A 27765-nucleotide genomic window follows, 5' to 3' on the forward strand; every position below is an offset into this window, starting at 1 on the left:
GATACGAATACCTTACCTTCACTGAACACAAGATATGAACCGTATCACTTACAACACAAATAATACGCGTTTATGTTTACAAATTAACAAGACCTAAAGTCCTTTAAATTTTGTACGTAAACAGCAAACCGATATCCAAGTATGCTATCTTAACTCTATTGGAAAATAAAACAAGCTATAATTTGAAAACAAGGTCATATCGGACATATGTTTATATGGACTTTTTCTCTTATTTTCGTGTCCTGAATTCCTCATTGCAATACTTCCCACTTTTTAGGATACACCCTGTATATACAGGATGTCTGGCGTCAATCGCATCACCGGTCGTGTGCAGGTAGAGCAGATGAAATCGAGAAGAAAAGTCCTTTACCATTTTTTTCTATAACACTTAATAAAAGAGTTATGATTGAGTAAAGTCTGGCTAATCAGCGCCGACCTTTAGCCGGGCGCACGTCGGTGAGCCGCGCGCTGTGAAGTGTGCAGCGGCGCACACCCTGTATATACAGGGTGGTCCATTTTAAAAGAGCCAGTCAAATATCTCGAAAAATATGGAAGATACGGAAAAACGTTTCAGACAAAAGTTGTTTGGTTCGAAGGGGGACATAAGACGGTGCCATTGCTCAAAACAAAATCAACATTTTAATATTTTTTTCTGAATTTTATTAAATGTTTTAATAATATTTTCGTTCTTTTTGTGTTTCAGGCCAAACAACGTGCCTCCGTAAAATGGCTTCTGTCGAAGGCATACAACAATCGAGTACCAGAAAAGCTTCGCGAGCCCTATTATCGTGATCATGAGGTAAGTTACTAAAGTTGGCTCAACGATTCTTTGTTAATGATTCTAAATCTGACATTTAACGCTTCCAAAAATTTCATGAAAATGTATCTTACTAATGACAAAATTTCGCTACCTCTACCGTTAATTAAAAACAACTTTTTTAATTAATAAATTTGCGCGACTGAACTAATTATACAAAAATTTTATAGTTTTCATGTACAATTTTTAAAAAACTTTTTTAAATATTTTTTCATTCTTTAATATAATATTGTCTGTGAAAAGATGGACGTTTCTCCAAAAACTTTTATTACAATCTTTTATATGTTTACACTGACTTTCTTGACATTATTACGCTCATATGACGTCTTTCTTTCATGATGTTGAATTTTGAGGTGGATGAATTTTTCTTCACGAAAAATTATCGGCTTCTCAGACTTTGCAGATGTCTTGAAAATCTCTCTTTTGTGGCACTCTTTATTACTTCAAAGGAAATGGGTTTGTCGTAAAAGACGGCACTGCAAAGTTACCGAAATATCTATGCAACCAGAAATGCCAATAATGGCTTTTTGCGAACACAATACTGAACCGATGAAAAACAACGAATGTCGCGTTACAAATTATGTTATTTATTGACTTTACGCTACTTTGGAAGCTGATGAGCAAATGACGAGACTGACAAAGCCCTAAAGAAACTTTGCGGGAACTAAATTTCGTATTTTTCTTGGCAAGAAAAATGTGTGTTAGCAAAATCTCTTTATAAGAAACATGCAAGCAATTTATAGGAAAGTTTTATCTATAACAAAACATGTAAATTCTCTTTGTTTCCACCTTATAAATAATTTATTACAAATTCATAAGGTTTTTTTTTAAAAAAAAACCATATGCTGCTCACGAATAATAAAATAATATAACACACATTCTTTACTAAATGCATCTAGATAGCTTATGTAAATATTCGTAAACAAATTTATTCCCGTATTTTTTACGTTACCGTTGTTTCGTCATCGCCATCGATACAATTAAAATAATCATATACCGGTATAATTTTCTCTTCTGAGTTATTAGGATTGCGAAATTCGCTTATTGAACATTTGTTTTATTTTCTCTCACATTGAAAAAAAATCTACTGAATTCAAATAAAATCTCTTTGATTAAAAACAATTATTTATTTAAATACTTGCAAAGGAATTAGTTATTTCAATCAAGCAGTAAATATATTTGAATTAGTAAAATAATAAATAAAAGCAAAATATGCTTTTATTTGCAATTGAAAGAAAGAATTAATTTTTTTTATCCTTATTATACTAAAATATTATCTTTAAAAAAATATTTTTGCTTTCTCATAGAGGAAGCTTTGTTTTCATGACAAAATTTTTTTTTTCGAGTTTTCTATGCCAATGTGTTTAGAATATTCTAAAACGTCGAAAAATCATATTCCTAAAAAATGTCTGTATGTATGTATGTATATATGTATGTATGTGTGTATGTGTGTATATTTTTATTACATGCAAATAATAATTTATTTAATATAACAAAACATTCTTGGAAATAAAATATATATTTATTTAACTAAAAAAAATCAATATTAACAAGATGTATTTATCTGATTGAAGAAAATTTTATTTTTGGTGTAACAGATTTAATCGAGATTCTGGATTGGAATCTTTGAAAATATGGATCGACATGAAGTGGAAGAGCTCGAATATCTTTGTGGAATAAGCATCGGGGCCATTTATAAAAAATATTTTTCTTTTCCGCGAAACACACATATGAGAATTACATCACAATACTTTCTACTGATAGTATATTCTTTTGATAGATACGAAAGTTGGATTATGCTTCGGGAATTCTTTGTTTTTCATTAATTTGTGCTATTATTATATAAAAGCTGTATTTTTATTAGAGCTATATTTCATACTCTTTCTCTTCTGTATTCTGACAAAAGCACTTTCGCCACGTGAGAAAACTTACGATATTCTTATAACATGACGACTTAATATCTAAGGAAAAGTTATCTTTCTTAAGAAACCAAAGTTACGAAAATATTTTCACTTTGAAAATGTGAAATCTGCAACGGCTATATGATAAACTAATTTTTTTTTTATAATTGAAAATTTACTTCTTTCTGCGAAAGTATAAACGTTTTTAAAGTGATAAAACTTAAATCCTCTCATGAGAAATAAAATCACTTATTTGTACTCAAACTTACACTGCTGCAATGTGCAGGTCATAAATATAAGCTAAAAGAGACAATGAAATTAAAAAGTTGTATGGGTAATGCGTTTATTCTCGAGGTGCATTTCATTTTACATAGAGATGATTTATCATCTCGATATCTGAATCTTATCTCTTTCACGTACAAGTTCACACAGGATAGTATTTATTAGATCATTTAACTATTATAAAATATTCATTTGGTTTAATTTAATTTAAATTTAATTTAATCAATTAATAAATTTAATTTTGGTATTGTTTGATTAAAAAAAAAAAATCTTTTTAACCAATTAAATTTCAGAAGAAAAAATAAATTATAGAATCTTATTCTGTTTTTTCTTTTTTGTTTTATGTATGAAATAAAAAATAAACCCATGTTTAAATATGTATTATTTCTACGAAGCATATCTTAAGTATCGGTTTATTTTATTAGTTGCGAATCTAACGATTTGCTAATAAAGTTTATCCTTTCTTCGATCTATTCTTGTCAAGAAGCCTTACAGGAAGTGTTACACATAATATGCCCGGTAGAGCAGTTTATAAATGGTTTCCGTGGTGATTCGAGCTGTCCGACTTTGTCGGTTACTTCGCCACTATACTGGATATTAGTTGAGATAAAATTCTTGCGTCCTTCAACGCGATTAATCGTAAAGTCGTCGTGAAAAATCGAGCAAAGCGTCATTGTGGAGGCAAGGTCGCTCATTTCTTCGCATTCTCCGAACTCGATCATCTATAGCACTTTTACCGCTCGGTTTTTAGTTTTTAGAGGGAAACATTTTTATGTCTTTCATAATTAATCATTCAAAGTACTAATTGTTAAAAAGGAGAAAATTATTAGAGCGTAAAAATGACTTTATAAAAAAACTTGTGGAACAAAAATTCCTTCCATTGCATGCTACATTTAAAAATACTGAAATATTTGGCGTTAAAAAAATACGAGATAAATGGTATTAAAAATCCTCAACATACATATATATTGAGGTTCAGTTAGAGATGTAAATAGAAAAAACAAAATGTTTTTTGTTTTTTTTTCATAAAAACGGTTTTTTATGAAAAAAAATAAAAAGTTTCGTTCATTTTCATTTTTTTTCTTTTTTCTTTTTTTTTTTGGGGGGAGGGGATATTTAATGTCTATATTTTGATTACTGCAAATTGATTTTTCATTATTTTTAACTTTTTAAATGGTAGATTTGAATTAACCATTACTATTTTAAATGTAGCTCGCATTCCAATTGGCTATATAATTACGTAATTACTATTTTTAATTATGTAAAAAAATTTTTTAAAGGAATAAATTAAAAATATAAGAACTTTAGCTTTTTTATTATGTTAACAAAAAAAAAATATAAAGAAAAATATCTATTAGATAAAATTCTATTAGAAAAAAAACCGTTTTTTTTTTTTTTACATCTCTAGGTTCAGTAGAACAATTTATCTTAATCACGTAATTGTTCAAGCGCAAAAATATAATGAATATAATGATTCGAGTGCGATACGATCGCTCATTACCTTTGGTTTGAGAGAGGAATTTTTTATCGTTTACAGGAGCAGGAACATCTGAAACCACAGATCGTCCACGCGCTTTCCAATGCGGAGCTCTACTGTCTCGCGCTGGCCAACATATACTCGGATCCCAACTATCACAATCAGAATCACTACGGGATCCTGCAAGCCCTGGCCAGGAAAGGCGTCTACGTCGCGGAACAGAACAATACTCAGCTCACCGAAACGATTCTCATTCAAAATTCACCACTCAAGATGGTAAGCTCTCGCTTGCCAGGCAACGTAACAGTCGTGTTTTCTGAATATTTTCAAATATACCATTATTGAGAATATGACATTATTGCTAATATAATGATTCAAGGTGTCTACTACCTGGAAAAACCTAGAAAACTTGAAATTCTCAGAGATTTCGTTTTTATCTTGAAAAATCAAGGAATTCTCATGGAGTTTTATTCAAACTCAGGGAATGTTTTCAAAAATTCTCTCATTGATCATTTTATTCTTATATTGCAAGCATCGGCAATCTGATTGGCCAATGGTAGTGAATTATATTTCAAATATATTATAAATATATATTTTTCTCTCTTTGATTATATGTTTATTGTCGTAGCAAAAAATACTGAATACACAATACTGAGTACACATTTTTTATTGTAATTCTTACAATTAATGATAGAAAATGAAAATATTATGCAAATGAAAAATGCTTATCTTACAAAAGTCATTCAGTTCTTAAAGCATTAGAAAATACACACAAAAATTTATTTTTGAAAATTCTATTTAAAAATTCTCTAATTTTACCTGGAATTTTAAACAAATTACCTGAAAAATCGGAATTTCTTTACAAATTTTTTTTTTTATGGACACCCTGCGGATTTTACAATGATATCTTTGGAAGCTATAAAAGTTTTTTTTTTCTAATAATAGCCTTCTCCAAGTTTTAAATTATTTTAATCAATTAAAATAAAATAAATCTTGTTTTTGTTTAATTGCAGTCTGCACATATGGCTGTGATAGAAGGCCTGATGGTCTTATATGCGAAGGAGGTGGTAACGGGAGACCGAGTCGTCTCGGCGATACGACGGTTTGACCCTCAGGCCGAGGGAGACGTGCCGTCGGATCATGAGAAGGGTCTCTTGCTCTGGATCAATCACGCGTCGCACGCGCTAATTGCCAAGATCCAGAGCGAAGATGGTGCTGGCGACAAGACGCGGTTACCCGAGCTACCCGCCGCTAAGGACTTCCAATCTCTCTGCGATGGCGTCGGCTTGGCAGCTGTCGTCGCGTTCTACTGTCCAGGCGAGCTCAACTGGATGGACATCAGGGTATCGAAAAGACCTTCGGTGGCGGACGCGCTGCACAATCTTTCCCTGGTGCAAGCGTTTTGCGTCAAATGCCTGCCCTACTCAATTTTCCATATGCAACCCGAGGATGTTACGTACATGAGAGGGTGCGTTCACTTAATTAAAATTGAAAGTTTTGTTGCATTGCTTGAGAATATGTTTTATGAAAGTTTTGGATAAAGTTCCGAATAGGTGAACCCTCCGATTTTTTTGAAACTACACTATTTTTTGTATTTTTTAACGCTGATTACAAATATGATAATGAAAATTTGCGATCATATTCGTAATCAGCGTTCAAAAATACAAAAAATAGTGTAGTTTCAAAAAAATCAGAGGATTCACCTATTCGGAACTCCACCCAAAGTTTTTTGTATTATTACTTTTTGAAAAAAGGAAACAAAAAAATGAAATAATTCCTTTTTTTTATTATAATTTTAATATTCAGGTCAATGAAGCAAAACTTGGTGGTTTTTCTGGCGGACATATATAATGTTTTGGAGATTCATCCGGCAAAATGTGTTCGTTATCCCGGAGAAGAGCGCGCGATGCAATACTTAGATGGTACGTAGACATTTTTCGACTGAGAATGAGACTATTGATTAAAAGCAGATCTGCGCGACGAGATGTCGGGTCGAGTTATATTTCGATGAGAAAGAGAGAAAGAGGTGAAGAGGGAAAGAAAGAGGATTCGTGAAAATTGGTGGTGGATAAATGTGATTGGTGAAGGCTGCCATATATTACACACTATATTGGACTATATATCTATATATAACCGTTCTATTATTTATTTTATTATATTCCATAAAAAATTCCACTACTATTCCAGGCAATGAGGACACTGAACCTTTATCTCCTTAATTATATTAGTTAAATTAATTGATTAAATTAATTATAAATACATCGTAACACAATTAATTGAATAAATTATAAAATAACAGTTGCCTGTAATTGTAATGGTATCACGCTTCTTATCAGTGTCAATACACACATACTCGATATCCCAGCCTCTCGATCCCGGTCCTCTTCCCTGAGAGCAGCGATTAATTATACGTTATTTCCATTTGATACGAATTGGCCTTTCTGCGAGTCGAATGAAATCGCTGTTGCTAAGAAATACGATATACTACCAGCCAAACTACGACCTTACCACCTCCACACGCAGCACTTAATCTATTACAACTATAATATTTCCATATATTTCTATGGCGTAACCTCTTCTTGATGCTTGACACGACAACGCTATCCTCCGCCTTCTTCTTTCGCCAACTTCCGGTTGAACCACATGATACGACGCGGCGACGGCGGGTGCAGCCTGCCCGCGCAATAGTCATGGTGTAGCTCATAAGAGAAGTCTGCCACAGTCTATAGCTCCGATACCCGATCTGAGAAGCAACCTCTCCATATCCGCGCCAGGGTTCACAGGTATCCATACGTTACCACACAACGAATCAATCTCATGAGCTCTCTACTAGGTGGTTTACTCTCCCTTGCGAGTCGCGTTACTCGCAAACTGACATTTTCAATGTTTTGAAGGGATCAGGGAGTTCCCCGGTCGCCTTATCGCGTTATCCTCTTGTGTCTGTAGATGCGCTAGGTCACCCACATTCAAATTCGACGCTTACTCGTCGCAATTATAATCGATGTAATCGAATAAAATGCAATATCATAGCTTTTCACTCTTGCTTATATAGAGCTTAATTAAATTCTGAGTCCAGTATTTTTAGCATAAGCGTAGTATTTTATCAATTGTTCGATGTACTAGATCTAAATTGACCAGTATCATTTTATTAGTTAGATATAAAGATGTATATAATGGAGAGAAATACATCTGTCATATTGTTTTGTAAAAAAAAGTTATTGTTGAAAATAATATTAATTAATATCAAGCTAATATGTAGCTAAAGTGTTCTAATGTTAAAATTTTTTCTGGAACAAGAGAGGAAGTTGACGTGTTTTAAATTACGAAAAAGGAAATGTCTATTCCGCTGGACTAATCTCTTAAGGAAGTTTGTGAATTGTGTGAGGAGCACTGCTTGTTACTAATCACGTAATTGCTTGCATTTCATCCGATTATTATCGTGAGAGCAGAGAATCACATATATATCCGAGAACAGACCTGCATGCGAGTGTCGCATATATTTGTAACACTCGGTCATTGGCTGCTTGTCGCTTGCATATTGGACATTGGCTTCATCGCATCACGTTTCTTTTTTGCATGAGATTTTAGTCGTGCGTTGCAACTGTCACGAAGAAAGATGAGAACTTCGTCGCCGTTCATTAAGGTCCACTCCATGTTTAGTTGGTATAATTACGTTGCGACGTGTGTTCATTCGTATCGTTTATGGTCTCGCCTTGGTTTATGGTTTATCGTACATTGAGCTTTATTCGTTTCATGTTACGTTCATTTTCAAAATTTTTGTCCGACGTCGATTATGAGAATTAGAGATGCTAGATATTTTGTAGCGTGACTCGATGTGTATCTTTATACGATATATTTTCTCTAATAATATATCACATAGGCTTTTAATATTTCGATTTTTGAAATATGCGCAGGTTGAAATTCCTGTGCATTACTGATTTATTGGTTTTGTTATTGAATACTTTTACATTATACATCCACTTTATTGATGTTATCGTATGAGGTGATCCATGGGAATTTCATATCGTGCTCTCAAGTGATCTGTTGTAAGCTTTATTTAATGTAACAAAAAGTGTAAATTTATTATCTGTTAAATCTGTTATCTTACCGTTTCTTCTTAAATATAGTTTGAGTGACAAATGAACCTTCTCATCTAATTAGATATAAATATATATATGTAATCGATTCATCGTTAAATGATTTTTCCAGTTGCAAAATCGGCTTCGAACACTACTGTGAAAAAGTCACAATCTTTGCAACAAACTGCCGAGAATCATCCGTACGACGACAGGTATGTTATCATGTTTAATGTTTAGCGATCCACAAACTGCGCTATTATTCTGTTGTCAATAAAATTTTCAAATTAATCCAAATGTATGAAAATAAATTTCTATAAAAAAGAGTTTTACTGTGCATTAATATTTATAGAAATTAATTCAATTTGAATATGTAATTCAAAGCAATATTTAATAAAATCTCTCTCGTCTCATATCTTTTATGGAATGTTATTGTATATTTGATGTGCATTTGTTTCATTCGCTTTATCTCTCGCAGACGCGCAGGTAGCGAGGAGAGCTTCGTGGTACATCGTGGCAAAGGCATTCCCACATTGAGCTCCGTGGCGGACGACAAGTCCGCAGCCAGAACTGAAGCCGCGGGTCGGCCGAGCAACTGGGAAGATCAACGGCGGAGCTCTTATGCCGGACGTCGATCCAGACGGAACAGCATCACGGACGATTCTCAGCTGACCATCGAAAACTTTGGCGGATCTCAGGTATGTAGGCGAGTAGGAGCGACTTATCGTTTCATCTCGTAGTATCAAGAAGAAAGAAGCGCGTGAGAAGATTGTCTCAAGGGGACAAGCAGTATGATCATTGTGATTTCTTTTATCCAGGATAATTTACACAATTTTGGTAGAAATCCGGATAAAGAGGTAGGCGCGCACATCGGCAAGCGCAGCACGACCGAACCGACGTTGCCTGCGCGATCCAGCGTCCAGGATGTGTACGGCAGCGGCGTGCAGCACATAATCGCGGACAACGGTTACAACGGCAGCAACGGTGGCGAGGAGCCTCCTCCGCGATTGCGACGACAGACGTCCAACAGCAGTCTAGATAACGTCGCTCTCCGGCAAATCTTACATTCCGGCGCAGAGAATGACGGCAGTGGCGCGGATAGCGGCGATGGTGGCGACGCCGTCACGAAATTTGCCAGTTTCGCAAATCTGAATAGACAGAGCTCTGAAAAGGGGATCAACTTTACGTACATGGAACAGGAGCGGCAAGACGATGTTAAGCAATCGAGCAAGAGGCACGGTCAGAGTAACGGCAACGGGGAGAAGAAAACGACTTTTGCCACTCTGCCGAACACGACCACGTGGCAACAACAGAGCAGTCAGCAATCGCAACAGATGGAGCAACATTCTGTTGGTAAGTTTCAAACACATATAAAGTGGAAATTTTATTTAGACATAAATTAAAATTAAATAATAAATTAATAATAAAATAATAAATAATAAATTTCATTTATGTATACCTTGAGAATGGATATATACTTTCTTTGAGATTAAATATAAATATATTAAATTTCTCAAACTGATTAGATACAGCGCATAATTTTATCTATGTTATTAATTTAAAACTAAATAAAAAGTTTCGCAATATTCGAAGATAAGTTGTTATTAATTGTATTCGTGTCACATTATCTCTTTAAAATCACTGAAAATATTCCGTGATGGTAGATGAGAACGGCGGTAATACCATAATGGCCTCGCAGTTGAATAATATACGGTTGAAGCTCGAAGAGAAGCGACGACATATAGAGAACGAGAAGCGAAGGATGGAAGTTGTTATGTCGAAACAACGGCAAAAAGTTGGCAAAGCGGCGTTCTTGCAGGCGGTCACAAAGGTAAAACATGCGATTACTCTAGGCGTAATTTAGAAAGACTGTATAATACACATTCAATTACTTTAATATCATTATTGCTATCAATTCTATTGTATCAGTTCCACATATATCATTATTATATAGATAGTGGTTCGATGTTTCTCTTTTCTTTTCTTTTCTTTATTTATTTATTTATTTTTTTTTTTTTTAATGAAAAGAAAGATGCAAGAGCTGATAATGATTGAAATTGAAAACAAATTGAGGTACGAATTACGGAATGCTGAGTGTTTCGAAACATCAGATCTACTATGCTGCGGGAGACAGCTACTTTTCGAATCTAGGTACGGGTGTTTAGTATAAAGCAATGTGAAAACAGAAAGTATAGAAAGTATAAAGTTTTCTTTTTCTCCGCCTTTTATTCTTCGTGTCATATATTTTCAATTGTGCGAAATTGCAAGCCCGCTTGTATGGTATTGCTTGTACAAATGTATAAAAGTATCAGTTGAAATTGTAATGTCATTCCTAAAGTGTAGATGTAAAATATATTACTTAATCTCACACAGATAATGATCGAATTTTATTCGGTAACTTATCTGCTTATCTGATTTTATTTAGGTAGACTCATCTAGATTGGTTATCGTCGTATAATCGCCTTTGTTGTACATAGTAGGACATAATCTCTTTTTTGTTTGCTCCATAAATAATCTCGGTTATTAGCCATGTTGTCCTAACACAATTCTCTTTCTGATATTTCAGCTATACTTGATGGTAAGCGCATGCTAATGCACTGAATCTCTGTATTATAACAGGATTGAACATTTCTATTTAAATCACATTTCTGTTGAAACAGAAATTGTGTGTCAAGTTTAATGTTTTTCTAGCACTTGACAGATTTTTTTTTTCGTAAATATAGTATTAATATCTTAAAACTATCAATGTCGTTTAATATTTTATTTTCAACAAGATATATATACATATTTTCATATGTTTTTCTTTTTTTATTCTTGCAATTCTATTTTTTATTTCTTGTCTCAATGTTCGTTTGAGTTCTAAAGTCTTGAATGCATTGAATGTTAAACAATATTGAAGAAAAGTAGATAGGTTCATCTTGTTTAAAGCACTGCATGCTATTTTATAAAGAAATAACTTATTATATATTTAAATTTCTTATGAAAAATTTTCCCATATGAAATACGATAGGTTCCAAATCGAAAAATTTTGAATGTACATAATTAATCAAAGTACTAATCGCGTATAATTATAACGTTACCTCCTCATAGTATTAGTTGGAAACCTAAAATACATATTTAATTTTAACTTTATGTCTATGATAAATTTCTTTACATTTATATTTTCGAATTAGAGATAACGTAAATATTGCGTGCTATTGTAGTCTAAATCAATTGTTGTTCAATTAAGCGATATGATTTGCGTGCCATTTTTTGGATGAGCTTTGGCACTCGATGCGCTTGAGCGTAATCTGAACTTTGGCCATGGGGGAGATGCGCTCGACACCATGGTATTTGGTGGTGGCGGTGATTTGGTGGCGGACTCTGAGTACTCTTAACAAGGCACGCTGGTTGGGCTGGTTGCAGGGTAAGGTTAAATCTCCCTCTTCGTCAACGTCCGGGGGGGACAGTCCGGCCGAGACAGTCGGTCCCCCCACTCCTGTAACCTCCGGATCTTCCGGGGCGACTCCGACGAGCGTTTCCGAGGCGTCCTCTGTACCCCAACAACCCCCTCAAGAAAAACCACAGAGACCCTTCTCGCTCAAGGTACGATATTATCGGCAAGCGCAAGTGCAAGTTTCACGTAGACGAGAAGAAGTTAATTACTCTTAATATTTCCAATAGACGATTATTATACGCGCTTATGCGAATGGCTTTCAAACATCAATTAAATTCTTTCCTTTTTTTTCGTCTTTAATGCGCAGATGTAGTAAAGAACAGTAAAAGTGTTTGTCGAACTGATCATTTTCCCTCTTGATGTTTAGATGATCCCAAAACAGGCGTGATAATGCTACAAACTGTACTTTGCCGCTTCGTGTATTTACCCTTTTAGTAGAAATGATTGTAAAATATTTTTATAATGGACGATTATTATATGCTTCTCGACGCTTTTTTTATATTGTAGAGGAAAACGAAACTTCACCGATGATTCTAATTCCGCTATTTTTTCTAATTTACTAATATAATCCCTATGCATGATAAAATACTAAACACTCCCTGGAAAAGAGTAGCGGTGTAATTGTTTGCATTTACATCTGTATCGGGTGACGGTTATTCAATGATTCAATATATAGAGTGTATCGAAAATCGTAGTACAAGCGAAATGAAGATGACAAATCACCTCAATTTCACTTTTACCATGATTTCCAATATCATATATGATGATATCTCTCTTTTCTCTAACATAGTAGAACTTCTCTGTTTATAAAAATTTAACATTTTAATATATGTATATATGCATTTCACTAATGAGTTTCTAATTAGCTTTATTTTCTTTAAACGTTTAAGTTTCCATTTCTAATTACGTTGTTATTTATGGCTTCAGCGGCGAGTTATTTAAATTCAACAGGCGTAATTAAGGCGTTTCCCGAATTATACTTACACCGAGAACTCGGAGAAATTCGAGAAGTGATCCTTGACATTATTCCGAGTTACATAAGATATTGATCAAACAGACAGATAAATGTCGCGACTGTAGATCGTGTCACCAAGTTTCCAGACTGTAACTAGATCAATCCATTGTTGTCTGTGGATTGTCAATTATTTCGAACGTACGAGGAATTAAGTCAAACTTCAATCATGTTTTACTCGTGTTTACCTCGGGTAAATATTTGTGTAGGCGTTATTAGGAATAACGAGATGTCACGTAAATATACACAAGTGCAGACGACAAATGATTTAAATATATATATATATATATTTCGTTTATCCATCATGTTGCAATAATTTTTAATTTGTGCAAGAGATATACCATAAATCAACAAGTGTGTTATATATTTAAATTAAAAATATGTAATTTTATATAAATTTTAAACTTTCAATTATCTTATTATGAATATTATTTGCTATGTGAAAATTCCTAGGTTCTCTTTATTTAAAAATAAAATAGCAAAAATAAATTAAGCATTCTTATATCGCAGTATTACATGTACATTCGTAGCATCGTGTAATTTATTTCTGAAACGTTTTGTTTCTCTGATAACGAATGTAGGAAATTAGTGAAGATGTTCGAGATGTGGAACACAAGTGGTTGGAGCACGATGGTAACGCGCCATTCATCGAAACTAGACGCACCCCGGATATCGAGAACATGGATCCGGAACAATATCGTCAATCTATAACACAGTTAGTATCTGCTCTTTTATGCGATTGTTTTACGTATTTCACGATGCATTAGCATTTTCTGAATCATATGTAGATGTATAATTTAATTATACGTAGGCACGGTATAAAAATTAATTGCTTGTCGCAGAATGAATAGCAGCCTGAGCGAGATTCAAGCGGATATACAGCGTTTAGCGAGCCAACAGAATCAGATACAGCAACAACACCTGATGACGCAGCATCAGAAGCAGATGCAACAACAGCTTCAACAACTGCAGAGTCTTAGTCAGCAGCATATGCAAGTGAGTACTTCTCGTCGGAAATGCATCTCACTTCGCGTTAACATCATCAGCCATTTCTCAAAATCTTTGCCTCTTTCATAGACTTACGGAATGTCGTCAGTGAATCCGTTAACACCTAGACTGCAGGATCCACAACAATCGCAATTCTATTTGCACGATCAACCGCAAGTGCAGAGGAGAATGTGGGGTCAGCCGGCACCCGCCCAAAGCTTGGCCAATGAAATGGCCGCGGTGGGCTATCAGCAATCTATGGATTCTCGATTTAGTCCTCAACCTCCCGGTACATCAACTTTATTTTAGTACAAGGCCAATCAACTCGTACGAATAAATTCATCAATTGATAAAATAGCTTATAAATTATAATATATAAATTAATGCAGATAGATTAATGATATTTTATATAACATTGTTGAGATGATATAAAATTTTTTCGAATATGTTAAAGTAATTTTCTTATCGTCCAAAGAGTTTACTCGCAAAAATTGTTTTTAGATATCGAAATGTAACAATTGTACTTCTTTTTTTTTTTTAATCGTAGTGTGTGTATATGTTCTAATAAATAATTTTTAAACGTTTTTCTTTAGCTTATCAGCAGGATATGCGCATATATGCGGATCCCACGAGGACTTGGGCCGCGCCGCATCCAACGCAAAAGGGATTCGTTCTGCACGATACTCAGGAATTAAGATACCTCAACGGTGGGGATCATAGTCTGTGTAATAACCAAATGAGCCATCCCGGCCCCACGTATCCGGCGTCTTCGTCGCTTTTCAACCAAACACAAGCCACATCTGCTAGTCCGCAACATCGTAACGCTGTGAGTATTCCTATAAATTTTGCAATTATCTTCTCTTCGTGTTCCTTTTCCGGGCTTACAAATGTTATACGCAAACTCGGCATAAGAATTCTATTATATCTTTATAGCGCTATCATACTCTCTTGTCACACATATATACATACACACACACAGTTCTATTTATATTTGTACCAATAGCTTTTCTGCATACAATGCACGCATACACGCATCATTTTATTGCAAAAGATAGAAAGACGGGGCGAGATTGAACGCTGCACCCAGCAGCGATTACGTAGCGTGAGTGAAAAGTTATTGCCGAGTGCTCACGATGTGTATATGCTGATCATCAACTCGATTTGGTCACCTCAATACGAAGGCTCGGCCTGAGTCGCGTGTACGTATACGCATGCGAACCAGTCGATGATGTAATGCACGTTTATAGACACTTGTTCTTGACACCCAACATGGCAGACACTACCCACACCGGCAGGTATATGCGGTTGCGCTGCGGCTCGGATTTACAACCTTCTCTCTCGAAGTGATTTGTAAATTTAAATAACATGTATTTCTTTTGCTCGTCATCGACCATCGCAACTTCACGCGAATGTTTCCGTGAGGTTCGTCTAGACTCGTTTATGTGTCCATCTTGTCAGATACTTATAAACGAAAGGAAACAATTATTGAATTATACAAGAAAATAGTGTTGCGATAATATGTTATAGTGTTTTTGTGATAGTGTTTTTCAGTGTATATCTATTTTTTGTTACTTTAGGTTCATCGAATAAGTCAGTTAATTAGTGAAAGTCCCGAGCCTAAAAGATCAACTGTACATCACATCCCGATCTCATGCGAAAGTCCAACGGAAAAGAGGCAGGTTACTGCTTTGCACACTCCGGTACCAGCTCCTCCTGCCGATGATATGAAGCCACAGAATATATCTTTCATTGGTAATTAAATTTTATATATTCTTCGCGACATTTACCCACGTTTTATTATTTCGCAACTTTTTTTTTCTTTTCTTTTCTTTACCATCTCTTTCTTTATATTAATTTAGAAGAAGATGCATATAAAGATCTCTCTTTTTTGCTTTAAAGGTAACGATGACGATATCGCGCAAGGTATTCGAGGCTTGAACATCACGTCTGGTAGTCGTACGTATAGAATACCATCGCCAACCAGACCCGCGATATCGCAAAATTCCTTCCAACCTCATCCGTCTCTAAGGGAAACGATTTCGTCGCGTTCAGTCACTCCGGACATCACGCCTCTCGATTCCACGGACGCGGGTGAGAAAGGATTCTACATTTCTTTCGACAATGACGCTCCCAAGAAGCCGAAGCCAACTCTCAGGGTGAAAAGAATGTCTCCGAAGAAGGTGAACGCACTTTTGTCATCAGTGCTAATGAACGCTTTTTCATTACAATCGAATCTCTATATTCTCTTATTTACCTTTCCTTTTATGTTACTCTCTTATTACATGTTTGTTCATTTGCGATGCGTCTTTGAAAAATCGCCAAAGTTATTAGGAGAATATATTTCGGCAAGAAGTATATCGCGAATTAAATATCGATTTCAATTTTGCGCTTTCCAAGGAGATATAATATATTCAGAAATGATAAAGTGAAATAGAATGCAAATTTAAATTTTGATACTAACAATAATAACAAAATAAATCCTCGATATTAGGAGAACATAATTTGGTAGAGATAAAGCGAATTATCGCGTTACGTATGTAATACTTAAGTATAGATATTTCTAAAAAACAATTGATTGTTTCTTCAGGAACGAAGTGTATCGTCTTATATCGAACACGAGGACTTTATGCGTTCTGAATCGCCTCCTGTTAGCATAGTCGAAAAGCAGAAGCAAGTGGAAGCTCAGCGAGAACTAGAACGGGAGAGATTGCGGCAAGCCGAAGAAAGGGAACAGCAGAGGCAAGAAATGAGAGATAGAGAGCTTAAGAGAGAAATAGAGAGGGAACGGCAAAGGGACAAACAGCGCGATGATAACACAGAAGGCCGACATGCTTCCGGAGTCGGTCTGGTGATTGGGAATGAACTTACAAATCCCGATCCAGTATGTGTATTGCATTAATATTGATTACATTCAAACAATAGTAATGAACTCTTTACATAGTTGCGCAGTCTTCGTTTTCTTAATTACACTTATAAAATTTTTGTGTTTAAAGAAGATGCTTTTAATCGAATCTTTCTATAGAACTCTATGGACGAAATGGAGAAGAAGAAAGAGAGGATAATGCTAATGTCACTGCAGAGAAGACAAAGACAGGAGGAAATGAAAGAAAGAAAGGAAATCGAGACCCAAGCGCGTAGGGAAAAAGAGAAACTTAAGGCAGAGGAGAGAGCTCGTAAAAAAGAAGAGGAACGACAGAGGCGAGCCGCTATCTTGGAGCATCATAAGGTGAAGAAGGCGATAGAAGAAGCGGAGAGAGAAGTGAGTGTGTGCGAATTGTATAAACAATTGACAAACATATAGAGAGAGATTTGACATTGAAAGTTTTTATATTGTCAAGAAATTATATTATTATATATTATTTTAATATTTTTAATATTATATTAAACTTAACATATAATGTTTTATTTATATAGTTGTAAATTGTTTTTTGATCGTTTTTTTTAGGGTAAAGTAATCGATAAGGAGCTTCTCAACGCGATAAATCCAGCAAAATTACGTAGCAAGACTGGAACCGCTCGACCACGGCCCAAAACAATTCACGGAGACGCTGGTACAGTGTTGGACTCCGGGGCTCTTACACCTAGTCGTGGGAAGAAGGGTTCCTCTTCTAACTTGAGTACAGGTGAGATTGCTGTTACAAATCATTACTCGCAGAAAATGAATAATCTGTTGCAACGATCGTTACTTCTTGGGGATTAGATACGTAAGCAGAAGTATAAGAAATTAAAATTTGTCGTATTAATAGAATTCTGTTAAAAAGTAGAAAAAAATAAAATGAAAAGGAAAAATGTTTCTTACAAATACTTATCTTTTCTCTCGCGTCTGTGAAAAACAAAAATTTCTATCTCCGCATTAATCACCAAGAAGATAGATCTCTTTACAAGTTGGTTGTGTCACAAATGCATTTCCTCGTTATAATATTCTAATAGCAACAGTCTCCTTGATGTTGTACTGTAATTTGCATTTATTCGTTGCATGGCGAAGATTTTTACAATCAGAGCCGTTTTCTTCTTCCGTAATCTTAGTAATGTCACTCTTGCTGTATTAATTGTTTTTTTTTTCTGTTGCAATTGGTTTTTTTTTCATACTTACACCGAGAACTCGGAGAAATTCGAGAAGTGATCCTTGACATTATTCCGAGTTACATAAGATATTGATCAAACAGACAGATAAATGTCGCGACTGTAGATCGTGTCACCAAGTTTCCAGACTGTAACTAGATCAATCCATTGTTGTCTGTGGATTGTCAATTATTTCGAACGTACGAGGAATTAAGTCAAACTTCAATCATGTTTTACTCGTGTTTACCTCGGGTAAATATTCGTGTAGGCGTTATTAGGAATAACGAGATGTCACGTAAATATACACAAGTGCAGACGACAAATGATTTAAATATATATATATATAATGCATTTCCTCGTTATAATATTCTAATAGCAACAGTCTCCTTGATGTTGTACTGTAATTTGCATTTATTCGTTGCATGGCGAAGATTTTTACAATCAGAGCCGTTTTCTTCTTCCGTAATCTTAGTAATGTCACTCTTGCTGTATTAATTGTTTTTTTTTTTCTGTTGCAATTGGTTTTTTTTTCCTTTTACGAATTTTCACCCAATCACATATTCACGAGCTCCGAATTTTCTCGTCTATACTAGTTCATCATCGCGTCAACGGTTATAGATCACTAGATCGTTCGATGAGCTAATCGAGAATATGCGCCAATTGCACGGTCACGATCTAAATGCCAAACTAGAATAGTACAGAAAATACCGAGCCGATTTTTGTTTTGCACTAACACACTTACTGTAGCGTCGCTGACCTCCCCGACGATGAGGCGAGACTACTACCGGGGCTCGCAGGATAGTCTCACTGCTCATCTCGATGACCGACGTTGTTCCGGCCCTCTTTATCGGGGCGGCAGTCTCAGGGGTATGCACTACACACACTCTCTCTTTCTCTATCTCTCATTGCATTTATATCTAATACAGTACACAATCTATCAATTTCTCTATTGTTTCCTTTTTTTTTTTTTTCAAAAGTTTGAGATGCGAAAGTATCTGCGAAATAAATTAAAATCTATTTAACTGCTTTATATATGAAAGAAAGAAAAAGGAGGACAATATTATCTGCAAATTAATATAAATACATAGAATAAAATATATCTCACATATTAATATAATATTAATTATAATATATGCAAAAAAAAAATTGGTGGAAGATGTTAATTTAAATTTAATGATGAAAATGATGATATATTTATTTTTAAAAATAATTTTTCTTTTTATTGAAGAAAAGTAATCAATTTTAAAGAACAAATTACACAGTTCACAGCATATTTTCTCATAAAGACACGTTTATTTTACTGCACTTGTTTTTTTAATTAGGCATGTTATTTATCTTGTTTTTCGATATCTGTAATTCGATGTATAATGTATAGCGAATGTATATGAATTATTTGATACATATTTATAGATTTATAAGTAGCATAAAAACTCCACAGTGAGTTAAAATCAATTGTAATAGAGATACCCCGTTTTTTAGTATCTTCCGTAGATTCGCCTGACGATGGTAGAGGCTCATCGCCTTGTCGCAGCGTAAATCAGCTCGGTCGACGTGGCTCCTACAAGACCTCTAGAGGTGGGTTTGATGTTACCTATACGATTTAACCGCGGGAATGCCGCAGGCTCTCTGTACGATTGTTCTCGTTTTTTAAACGTTGTTTGGCTTGACAAAAGTAGACTCATTGCAGGATTTATCACACACATTGGTATGGGCAGAGCTATCAGAATCTTACGATGAATGTGTGTTCAAACATTTGATTAGCCTTTGATTATACTTCTACGAGCGATCGAATAAGATCGCGACACGTTGCGGGTATGACTGCGTTTCTCTTTTTTTTCATTCTTTTTTTCATTTTTATTTTTAATTTAACAAGTAGCGCCTTCGTAGTGAACATCTCCTTCAGTTGGAACGCAACCAGTTGTTCTGCACCAAAAACTGCACCGGCCACTTCAGTTCTCTCGATGTACCCCCTGCGAATATGACTTGTAGTTAGACTCGGCTCCTTTCCTCTCCCTTTTTTCCCCGCTCGCTTGCCTTTCCGCTCCTTTTTCCACAAGATGCGTATGATTGAAGCATCACTAGGCAAACATTGCGTTATTGCAGATGCGCAGGAGTCTCAACAACAGGTTAGAGGCAGGCCTAAATACCAGACTTACCAAAACTTTAAGGGGAGAAAGTCTAATTCCCTGATGAATTTGTGCGGTAAGAAGCACCACAGTGACTTGGAAATACGTTCGATCTCTCCCTTCTATATCGTGCAACAATCTCAATGTGTCCCGTGTATATATATTATAATATATGTATATTATCACACCGTCCCTCCGTTTCTCGTAGGCAGAATAGCACACGCGCACTCACACGCACACACGTATATGTAGTAGCATGATGGTGACAGGCTGGAGAGCACAAGGTGATAGTGGTACCTAAATGATTCATACACGCACGTCAATCATATGCATTTCTCGTCTTTCTTTTCCTTTTTAGTGTACAAAATTGACGCAAAGTTCCCCCGACCTGGCTTCACGACGAAAGGAATCTTGTTCTTTTTCTTTTCGCGAGCGATGTACAATTTATTATTATTGATTTGCATAAAATGCTTCTCCGTTTCCTGGCGGCTTCGTCGAGGCGGAACTTTGTCATTTTCTTAGGACAACTCATTTTCGCTGCTGTTGCTGCTGTTGCCGCGTAGAGAAGATTTGATTGAAGGCTTGTTTTGGGCTTGATGTACAGCTGGTTGTGGGTATATCTTGTCGATCGGTGTTTTTTTCAGATTTATTCTGTCAATGGTTGTGGTATCCGTCTATACGATAACCTTCCCAATTCATATATCTAGGTGTCCTGGTTTATCCCATCACCCCGCCTTGGATACTCCACTTTGTATTCCTTCGCTGTTTTTATTTCCAGGTATCATGGTGACGAGGTATAGCAAATTCATCGCGAACACGATGTTTAATCCGTGTGATCGAGACTCACTTTGTATTTCTTGTATTCCGAGTGCGGATGAATTTGCTGTATGCCCATTTTTCAAAGTCAGTAATTGATCGAACGTTTTTTCGCATAGCTCACGGATTAAATTAGAACGAATAGCACTTGGTTGGTAAATCACCATATTAGCATCAATCGAAAAAATTCATAGTTTCTCTATAATTAGTTAAAGACTTTCATTATATACATTAGAATCATTTTAGTACAGTCAGCAGTTTAATGGACTGATAGATACATAACGTTTCCAACCCTCTTGTCAAACAAAATATGTTTGAATGTTCTGGAAATAATTTTTTTCATAAGATAAAGTTGCGAAAAGATAGACATGCCTCGTACGCCTATAACAAGTGACTAATACGTTCTTTGGGGCGGTGGCTAACTATTATTATTAATAAAGTAAAAGTCTTTCTTCTGATTGCTTGTGGCTGACAAAAGGCTGACAAATCTATATGCAATCGCAGAAAGATTATAATTAATATCGTCTTCTATTCGTCTTCGTGAAAAGTATTACATGTTCGCCTCGCCTCGTTGAGATCTCTATCCTTACATACGGAGCGTGCGTTCATAGGTGCGTGTAATGATCAAGATGATATGATGTGTCGGCATATAGATTCGGACAGCGGCTTGGGCAGATCGACGCCACCGAGACGTGCCGCCAGTCCGGGTATAGGTAGCATGAGGCATTTGACGTCACCCTCTGGCCCCGGCTCGCTACCACCCGCCCTGATGACATCGAAGAAAAGGATCTACGACGATGGCAGTAGCGATATTAGCAGCACGCCCAGTTCTATGATGGATTACAACGGTAAATTAATGAATATATTGTTTTAGACTGTCGCTCAGCACATTCGCATTATTTTGACAATTTTGAGTTAAGTTACTAAGTCATATATTTATATAAGAGCTAAAGAATTAACTGATCAATCTCACAATAGGCCCGAGATTGTATAAACTGCCGATAGCCAAGTCAAATCGCAACATAATGCTGAATGCCGTGGAATACTGCGTCTTCCCTGGTACGGTGAACAGGGAAGCTAAATCGAGAGTCCTGGAGGAGATCAGCCGATCCGAGAGCAAACACTTTCTCATTCTGTTTCGGGATGCCGGCTGCCAATTCCGCGCTCTCTACTCATACTGTCCCGAACGGGAAGAAATAGCCAAGCTGTACGGTACTGGGCCCAAACAAGTCATCGATAATATGTTCGACAAGTTTTTCAAGTAAGCTTGACACAACACTTCTTGATAATTTAAAAAAATTTCTGTTGATTAATTTTTTTTTTTTTTGATTCTGCTTTTAACTCTATACATCCTATAAATTCTTCTCGGTGTTATCTTAGTATTGATCTTCTGTTCTTTTCTCTTAGATATAATTCCAGCGGAAAATGTTTTTCGCAAGTTCACACGAAGCATCTGACGGTGACCATAGATGCCTTTACGATACACAACAGCCTCTGGCAAGGGAAAAAGGTGAACTTACCGAACAAGAAGGACATACCACTCGTCATATAGTTTTACGTACACAAGTGGTCACACACTTAACATTACGCTACCGTGCCCTCTGTTGTTCATAGTTACTATTTTAATACAGGCCCATATTAAATTAATGCGAATACATTGCGTTTCTTAGTCAATTTTATAAAGACAATTGATCGGTGCTGACCCCGATAAAGAAATCATCACATCGGTGCGTAATTCGCCCATCTCTCGTGACGATTCGCACGTCGCTTCTAGAAAAGGAAAGGAGGGACGAGGGAGGAGCGTTGTTACTAGGAAAACTGTTGCGTTTTTTTTTGTTTTTTTTCTTTCTTGTGTTTTCTATCTTTCGTTAAGAACGTCAGCATCAATCACTGTGTCATAAAGATTTACCAGTATCTACTTATATATAAGAATGATTTGTGTTGTATACAATATACCCCTTTTAAATACACCCTTCCTCCGATTTTGCGGACTAACTCGACATGTATAACCGTCTTGTAATCGTGTAAATCGCCGTGTTGCGTCTGTGTGGGCATGCGACTGTACTGAATATTTGCGTAAAAGTTTTTTTTTTTAATGATTTTTTCCTAAATTTATTCTGCGAAGCAAAGCGAGAAAAAGAGAAGTCGCCTATTCTTGCGCGCATGTGTGTATGTGTTTGTGTGTGTATGTGCATAATGCGATTTGCGCACAGGTTTTTTTTTTCATTCTTCGTCTAAGCTAGGGATTTAAATTATTGAATGATTATATTGTATTCTCTAGAGCGTTTGAAACTTTTTAAAAAGTATAAGATAAAACTATGCGAATATGAGGGATCATTAATTTTAAGTTCAAATCGCTGACTTCGTTTTTACTTCTCCGCGCTCTCTGTGTCTCAACAACCCACCGCGATGCATTTCTACCAGAAAAATTTCATTTTTTATATTTTTATATGTATAGTATCTTTTTTTTAATCGGGAGATATTGTTTTTTGATACTCGTTTATTACATTTTACCAGTTGAGGATACGCATCGGCAGAATGCTTGTCGCGGCTCTCAAACGAATGGAAGACGATTGAATTAATGATTTCTCATGCTGCGTATTTCTATGCGATTTTCTCGCGACTGTTGACGATTGTAACGCGTAGTGCGATTCTTATGGTGTCCCTTTTCTTTTCTTTTTTGCGAGAGAAAAAACGATTTTGCGATGTGGTGGATACGAACGGATAGCTCATGTAAGTAAATAAGTTTCTTGCTTAATTAGTGAATCTGTTTCCTTGTAAGGATTATGATCTTTGCGACATTATCGTTTCTGCGAGCGACAAACGCTATGCAAGGCATGTATTAGTTTACGCCAAAGCAAATGATGCGTTTCGTCGGAAGATTAGATAGTTATCATTGTATAAAGGATGGATGTTTTTGCATAAGTATATTGTTGCCTCGCGGACGGGCTGCGGGGAAAGAAAACGTTTGCTTTCCCTAATTGCGCTTCGATCGTGTTCTTTATCGTCTTTGTAAGAGGAAGGTGGAAGATGGCTCGCTGTGTTAGAACTACGAATTTTATCGATAGAACTGTACTTTTTCAAATTAATGGAACCTCATGATCCAGCAAAAGTTGATTATCTCGAGAGTCAATATTCCACTTTTTTCGGAAGTATAAAAAGGAAACATTACAAAACCTTATGTTATGAACATTGTAATATTGGACTAAGTGCGTAAAGACATTTAACGAATTGACAGCCTCAAACCTGTATTGAATTTTCTCATGGTTATCCCGCCATCTCTCAGCGAAACTTCAGTCAGTCCGAACGAACAGATTTGTGTGTATGTGGATGATGTTAATTTATCGGAAGAACTATACTATATTTATTGTGCCATATAAATTCGACGTTCGCCTTTCGCGTGGGACTGGCATCGGCTTCCTATTCTCGCTGAACGGATCTTTTGATCGGATATCTATATTTCTTTCAACGTCGTTTTCGACGTTGTTGTAAAAACATGAGAGGAGAGAGGGGACTAGGGATAGGTAGACTTAAAGTAGACATTTTATACGACAATATTGGGGGTCTATCTCGTTTTTGTACGATTATTTTCTCTCCGGATTTTCGTCCATCATGGACGGGATCTATCCAAATATTTGTTCTCTGATCATTTTGTACGATAAGTCTTCGGCTCGGTCGAAAAGACGTATCCGAGTATAGGTAGACCCTCCATATTCCGCGACGGCGTAACAAAACGTACACAGGATTATTAAGGACACAAATACGCGACATATCGAATTTCGATGTTGAAAAGTATGTATTTTCAATTCGTATGGGATGTCAGTCAATCTGGCTTTATTCGTCCCACCTTTTAATTACGTGTAACACGAGGGACTTATGAGATTAAACTCCGTCGAGATTACAGTAACCGAGAGAGAAGTTCACTGCTCTTATATTCCTGTCTATTGTAAATCTACCCGAATATTATGAAGCGAGAGGAAGAGAGAATTATCAGATAGAGAATCTTAGATTCAGAAACAGTCCGACCTGACAATATCGAACGTGAGGTACGCGCCATAAAAGAAGAAAAAGAATAAGATCTTTTTGAGATGGAGTGTAAATTGCGGTAAGTCCATGGTGATGTTTGAGGAGAGAGTGAAAATAGAGAGAAAGGGATAGATATGATTGCGATAAACAAAAATATATATATATATATAGTCACTAATCTTTAAGAGCCAACGAGAATAATGGCTTATGGAGATGGGATTGATTACAAAGTTACGACGTTACGAGAGATTTCTCGATGATGATCGCTCTTTTATGCTTGATATTTATATTTTTCGAAAAATAGATATTATTAGTGAGCTGATGGGGAAAAAAACGTGACGCTAGAGACAAATGGAATAACTGAACGAAGACGAAAAAGGGGATGAACGATGGACGAAGGGAAGACAAGAAGACAGAAAGAGACACAATTGCGAAAATTGCGGCACGACGGAAATTTGTACGCCGCGGTTTAATCGCGCTTACTAATAATAATAAACAATTATCGTTACGTAAATATATATAATTGCCGATTTTTATTGTCGCAGAAATTTCAACACGTCAAGGCGAATCAGTTCTCTATATCCGCGCCGCACGCGCGTGTCTGTAAATATATTATGTTTTTATATACATATAAAAAACGAAACGTATACCTACCTACTCGACGATATGTATATTTATTCAGTCATCATGTAAGATTTGGGTCATAATTTACTGTTAGCATCTCTTCGCAGCGAATGTCATCAATAAAATTTAATAACCCACTTGTGTGTATGTGCATGTGTCATGTAATAGACTTTGACTCTTCTGCGAAGGAGGACAAAGCTGATCTTAATCATTAATTCAAATTTAAATTGCATGTTTTGACTTTCTTTTGTTTTGGCGAAAACTTGTCAAGTTTTAATACATATCTGTAAAAATGCAATTTTATTTAAATTCCCATTAAAACGAAAATCACTCTTGAATAACTAGAAATCATAAGGTTTTATCGCCTTTTTCTCTCTATTTAAATCATAATTTTTTAATTTTTGGTGTTTAATTTTAAATTTAATCTTTGTTTTGAAAGAAAGATGAAATTGTCCCAAGGTTTCCTATAAAGCTGCGTTGATGACTTCCAAAAAGTCTGTAAAGATTTTAGAACAAAAGTGTGGATACGTCAAAATGACAGTTGTAGTTCTCTTGTTATGTGTGTATATATTTTGCATATGTATAATATATTACAGTTCAACGAGAGAATGTGTGGGTGTATCGAGAGAGAGAATATTATTAAATATTAAAAATATTCTTCGAAGATTATCTCCCGCTTTATGTGCATGATTAAAGGACACTTCTCTTTTTACAGGGCACTTGTACGATTCTCTTCTTCGAAATTTTTAGATCTAAGATCGATTTCCCACAATGTACATATCGAGCTCCATAGAAGAGTCTTACCATTTGCTATAAAAGTATAAAACGTATAATTCGCGTTTTACTCTATCGTCGACGCGACGATCACGAGATCACGAGATTGGATCTACGTTAACAATAATAAATAATGGCTTTTAAATACTGATGTACACAAATTATTTGCGACGAGTAATTAAACTATATGGCAGTGGCTTTTTTCTCGCTATTTGCGCATAAATATCTATGCATTTCGCACGCGTACATACGACGAAATTGCTCATTCGTGCCATCATTTACATCTGTCACGAGACCGACGCGCACGGTCTCTTTTTCTCTCTTTTTTTCTATCCTTTAAGTTACGATCTTTAGCCTAACGAAACGATTTAGCATCTTTTGGCTTTGTTAAAGTCTTACGTCTTAAAGAAATCGTCGTCTGCGAATATATGGCACGTTAATCCCGGTACGGTCGCGAATTCCTCGAGCAGTCTTTGGAATTATAAAAAAAAAGCTGATCGTCGAGGCAATTGTCTCTTTTCGCGTTTCGCTATCATTGAACCGGGCAAGAGCTCAGATGAATGTTGTGCAACTCGGCCATGTCCGTCCAGTCTCGTCTCTCCCCTCCTATCATCACATTCCTGATGCACCCATTGAAGTGATCCCGCGTTATCAACGAGCCTTTCTGAGCGGATGCTGGAAGCAACGAATCCATATTCGATTATCATACAGGTTGGATAGGTACATATTAAATATGTGATTGAACGCCATACGCAATCGATATTTATTTACCTGGTATACCGCCTATATATAATGGGCCGGAGGCGGTGGAGCTCATGAAATGATAATTGACGTTTGTGGGCAGACCATATTTCTGATCCAGCTCGTCCACCTTGAGCGCTAGCTCCTCGTCGTTGTACACGGCCTGGATTCTGTGCCATCGATTGTCGCAAATGGCGTACGGGCTTGTGAATCGTTGCTCTACGTACAATGGATTGTGATCGCCTAGATCGCCCGACATGATCACCCGGCCGTTGTTGAGCTCCAGCGACAAGGAGGGCGAACCACCGGGCGCGCTAATCGACAGCAATACCCCGGACAGTTCCGACGTTCTGAATTCCAGTTGGAGCTCAAGCACGGCGCCAAGCTCAAAGTTATTCTCTGAAAGAACGTGCAATTAGCTTCGCGAACATCCGACAACAGAATTCGCGTTTTTCAATGTTTCTTGATATAGGAATGCGATCTTATTTTATATCTTCACATGCGTGAATTGTTAATTCACACGGCATTATATTCAACTTCTTATGTAGCAATTAAGGTGTCATATTCTAAAGATTAAATTTAAGATATTAGAAATATATAAATAAATA

The 27765-nt window shown here is 36.0% G+C and overlaps 2 protein-coding genes across 10 annotated transcripts in view; one reads left to right on the plus strand and one right to left on the minus strand.

The window, feature by feature from the left end:
- Positions 1–25778, plus strand: part of LOC115245158 (patronin) — an 89385-nt gene extending 63607 nt beyond the window's left edge. For 4 of the 9 annotated variants that reach the window (XM_029823300.1, XM_029823301.1, XM_029823302.1 and 1 more), the window contains 26 exons: positions 704–799; positions 4538–4753; positions 5491–5945; positions 6284–6399; positions 7150–7260; positions 8687–8768; positions 9032–9251; positions 9372–9906; positions 10218–10384; positions 11120–11131; positions 11959–12138; positions 13583–13716; positions 13844–13997; positions 14079–14277; positions 14582–14814; positions 15566–15740; positions 15888–16168; positions 16576–16869; positions 17011–17247; positions 17434–17611; positions 18798–18917; positions 19530–19625; positions 20154–20252; positions 21646–21840; positions 21971–22253; positions 22400–25778. In XM_029823300.1, the coding sequence (XP_029679160.1) occupies positions 704–799; positions 4538–4753; positions 5491–5945; positions 6284–6399; positions 7150–7260; positions 8687–8768; positions 9032–9251; positions 9372–9906; positions 10218–10384; positions 11120–11131; positions 11959–12138; positions 13583–13716; positions 13844–13997; positions 14079–14277; positions 14582–14814; positions 15566–15740; positions 15888–16168; positions 16576–16869; positions 17011–17247; positions 17434–17611; positions 18798–18917; positions 19530–19625; positions 20154–20252; positions 21646–21840; positions 21971–22253; positions 22400–22544 (5013 nt within the window). In that variant the 3' untranslated portion in view covers positions 22545–25778. The remainder of the gene's footprint in view (positions 1–703; positions 800–4537; positions 4754–5490; positions 5946–6283; positions 6400–7149; positions 7261–8686; positions 8769–9031; positions 9252–9371; positions 9907–10217; positions 10385–11119; positions 11132–11958; positions 12139–13582; positions 13717–13843; positions 13998–14078; positions 14278–14581; positions 14815–15565; positions 15741–15887; positions 16169–16575; positions 16870–17010; positions 17248–17433; positions 17612–18797; positions 18918–19529; positions 19626–20153; positions 20253–21645; positions 21841–21970; positions 22254–22399) is intronic. The other 5 variants (XM_029823304.1, XM_029823306.1, XM_029823303.1 and 2 more) reach the window with 5 other exon arrangements.
- A 526-nt stretch (positions 25779–26304) lies between these two features.
- The window catches only part of LOC115245157 (laminin subunit alpha-1-like), an 84938-nt gene continuing 83477 nt past the window's right edge, over positions 26305–27765 (minus strand). The window contains exons 31-32 of the mRNA XM_029823299.1: positions 27188–27556; positions 26305–27091 (exon numbers count right to left, since the gene is read on the minus strand). Of these exons, the coding sequence (XP_029679159.1) occupies positions 26949–27091; positions 27188–27556 (512 nt within the window). The 3' untranslated portion in view covers positions 26305–26948. The remainder of the gene's footprint in view (positions 27092–27187; positions 27557–27765) is intronic.

This window comes from Formica exsecta, unplaced genomic scaffold (assembly GCF_003651465.1).
Source record: "Formica exsecta isolate Colony F162 unplaced genomic scaffold, ASM365146v1 scaffold92, whole genome shotgun sequence".
Lineage (NCBI taxonomy): Eukaryota > Metazoa > Arthropoda > Insecta > Hymenoptera > Formicidae > Formica > Formica exsecta.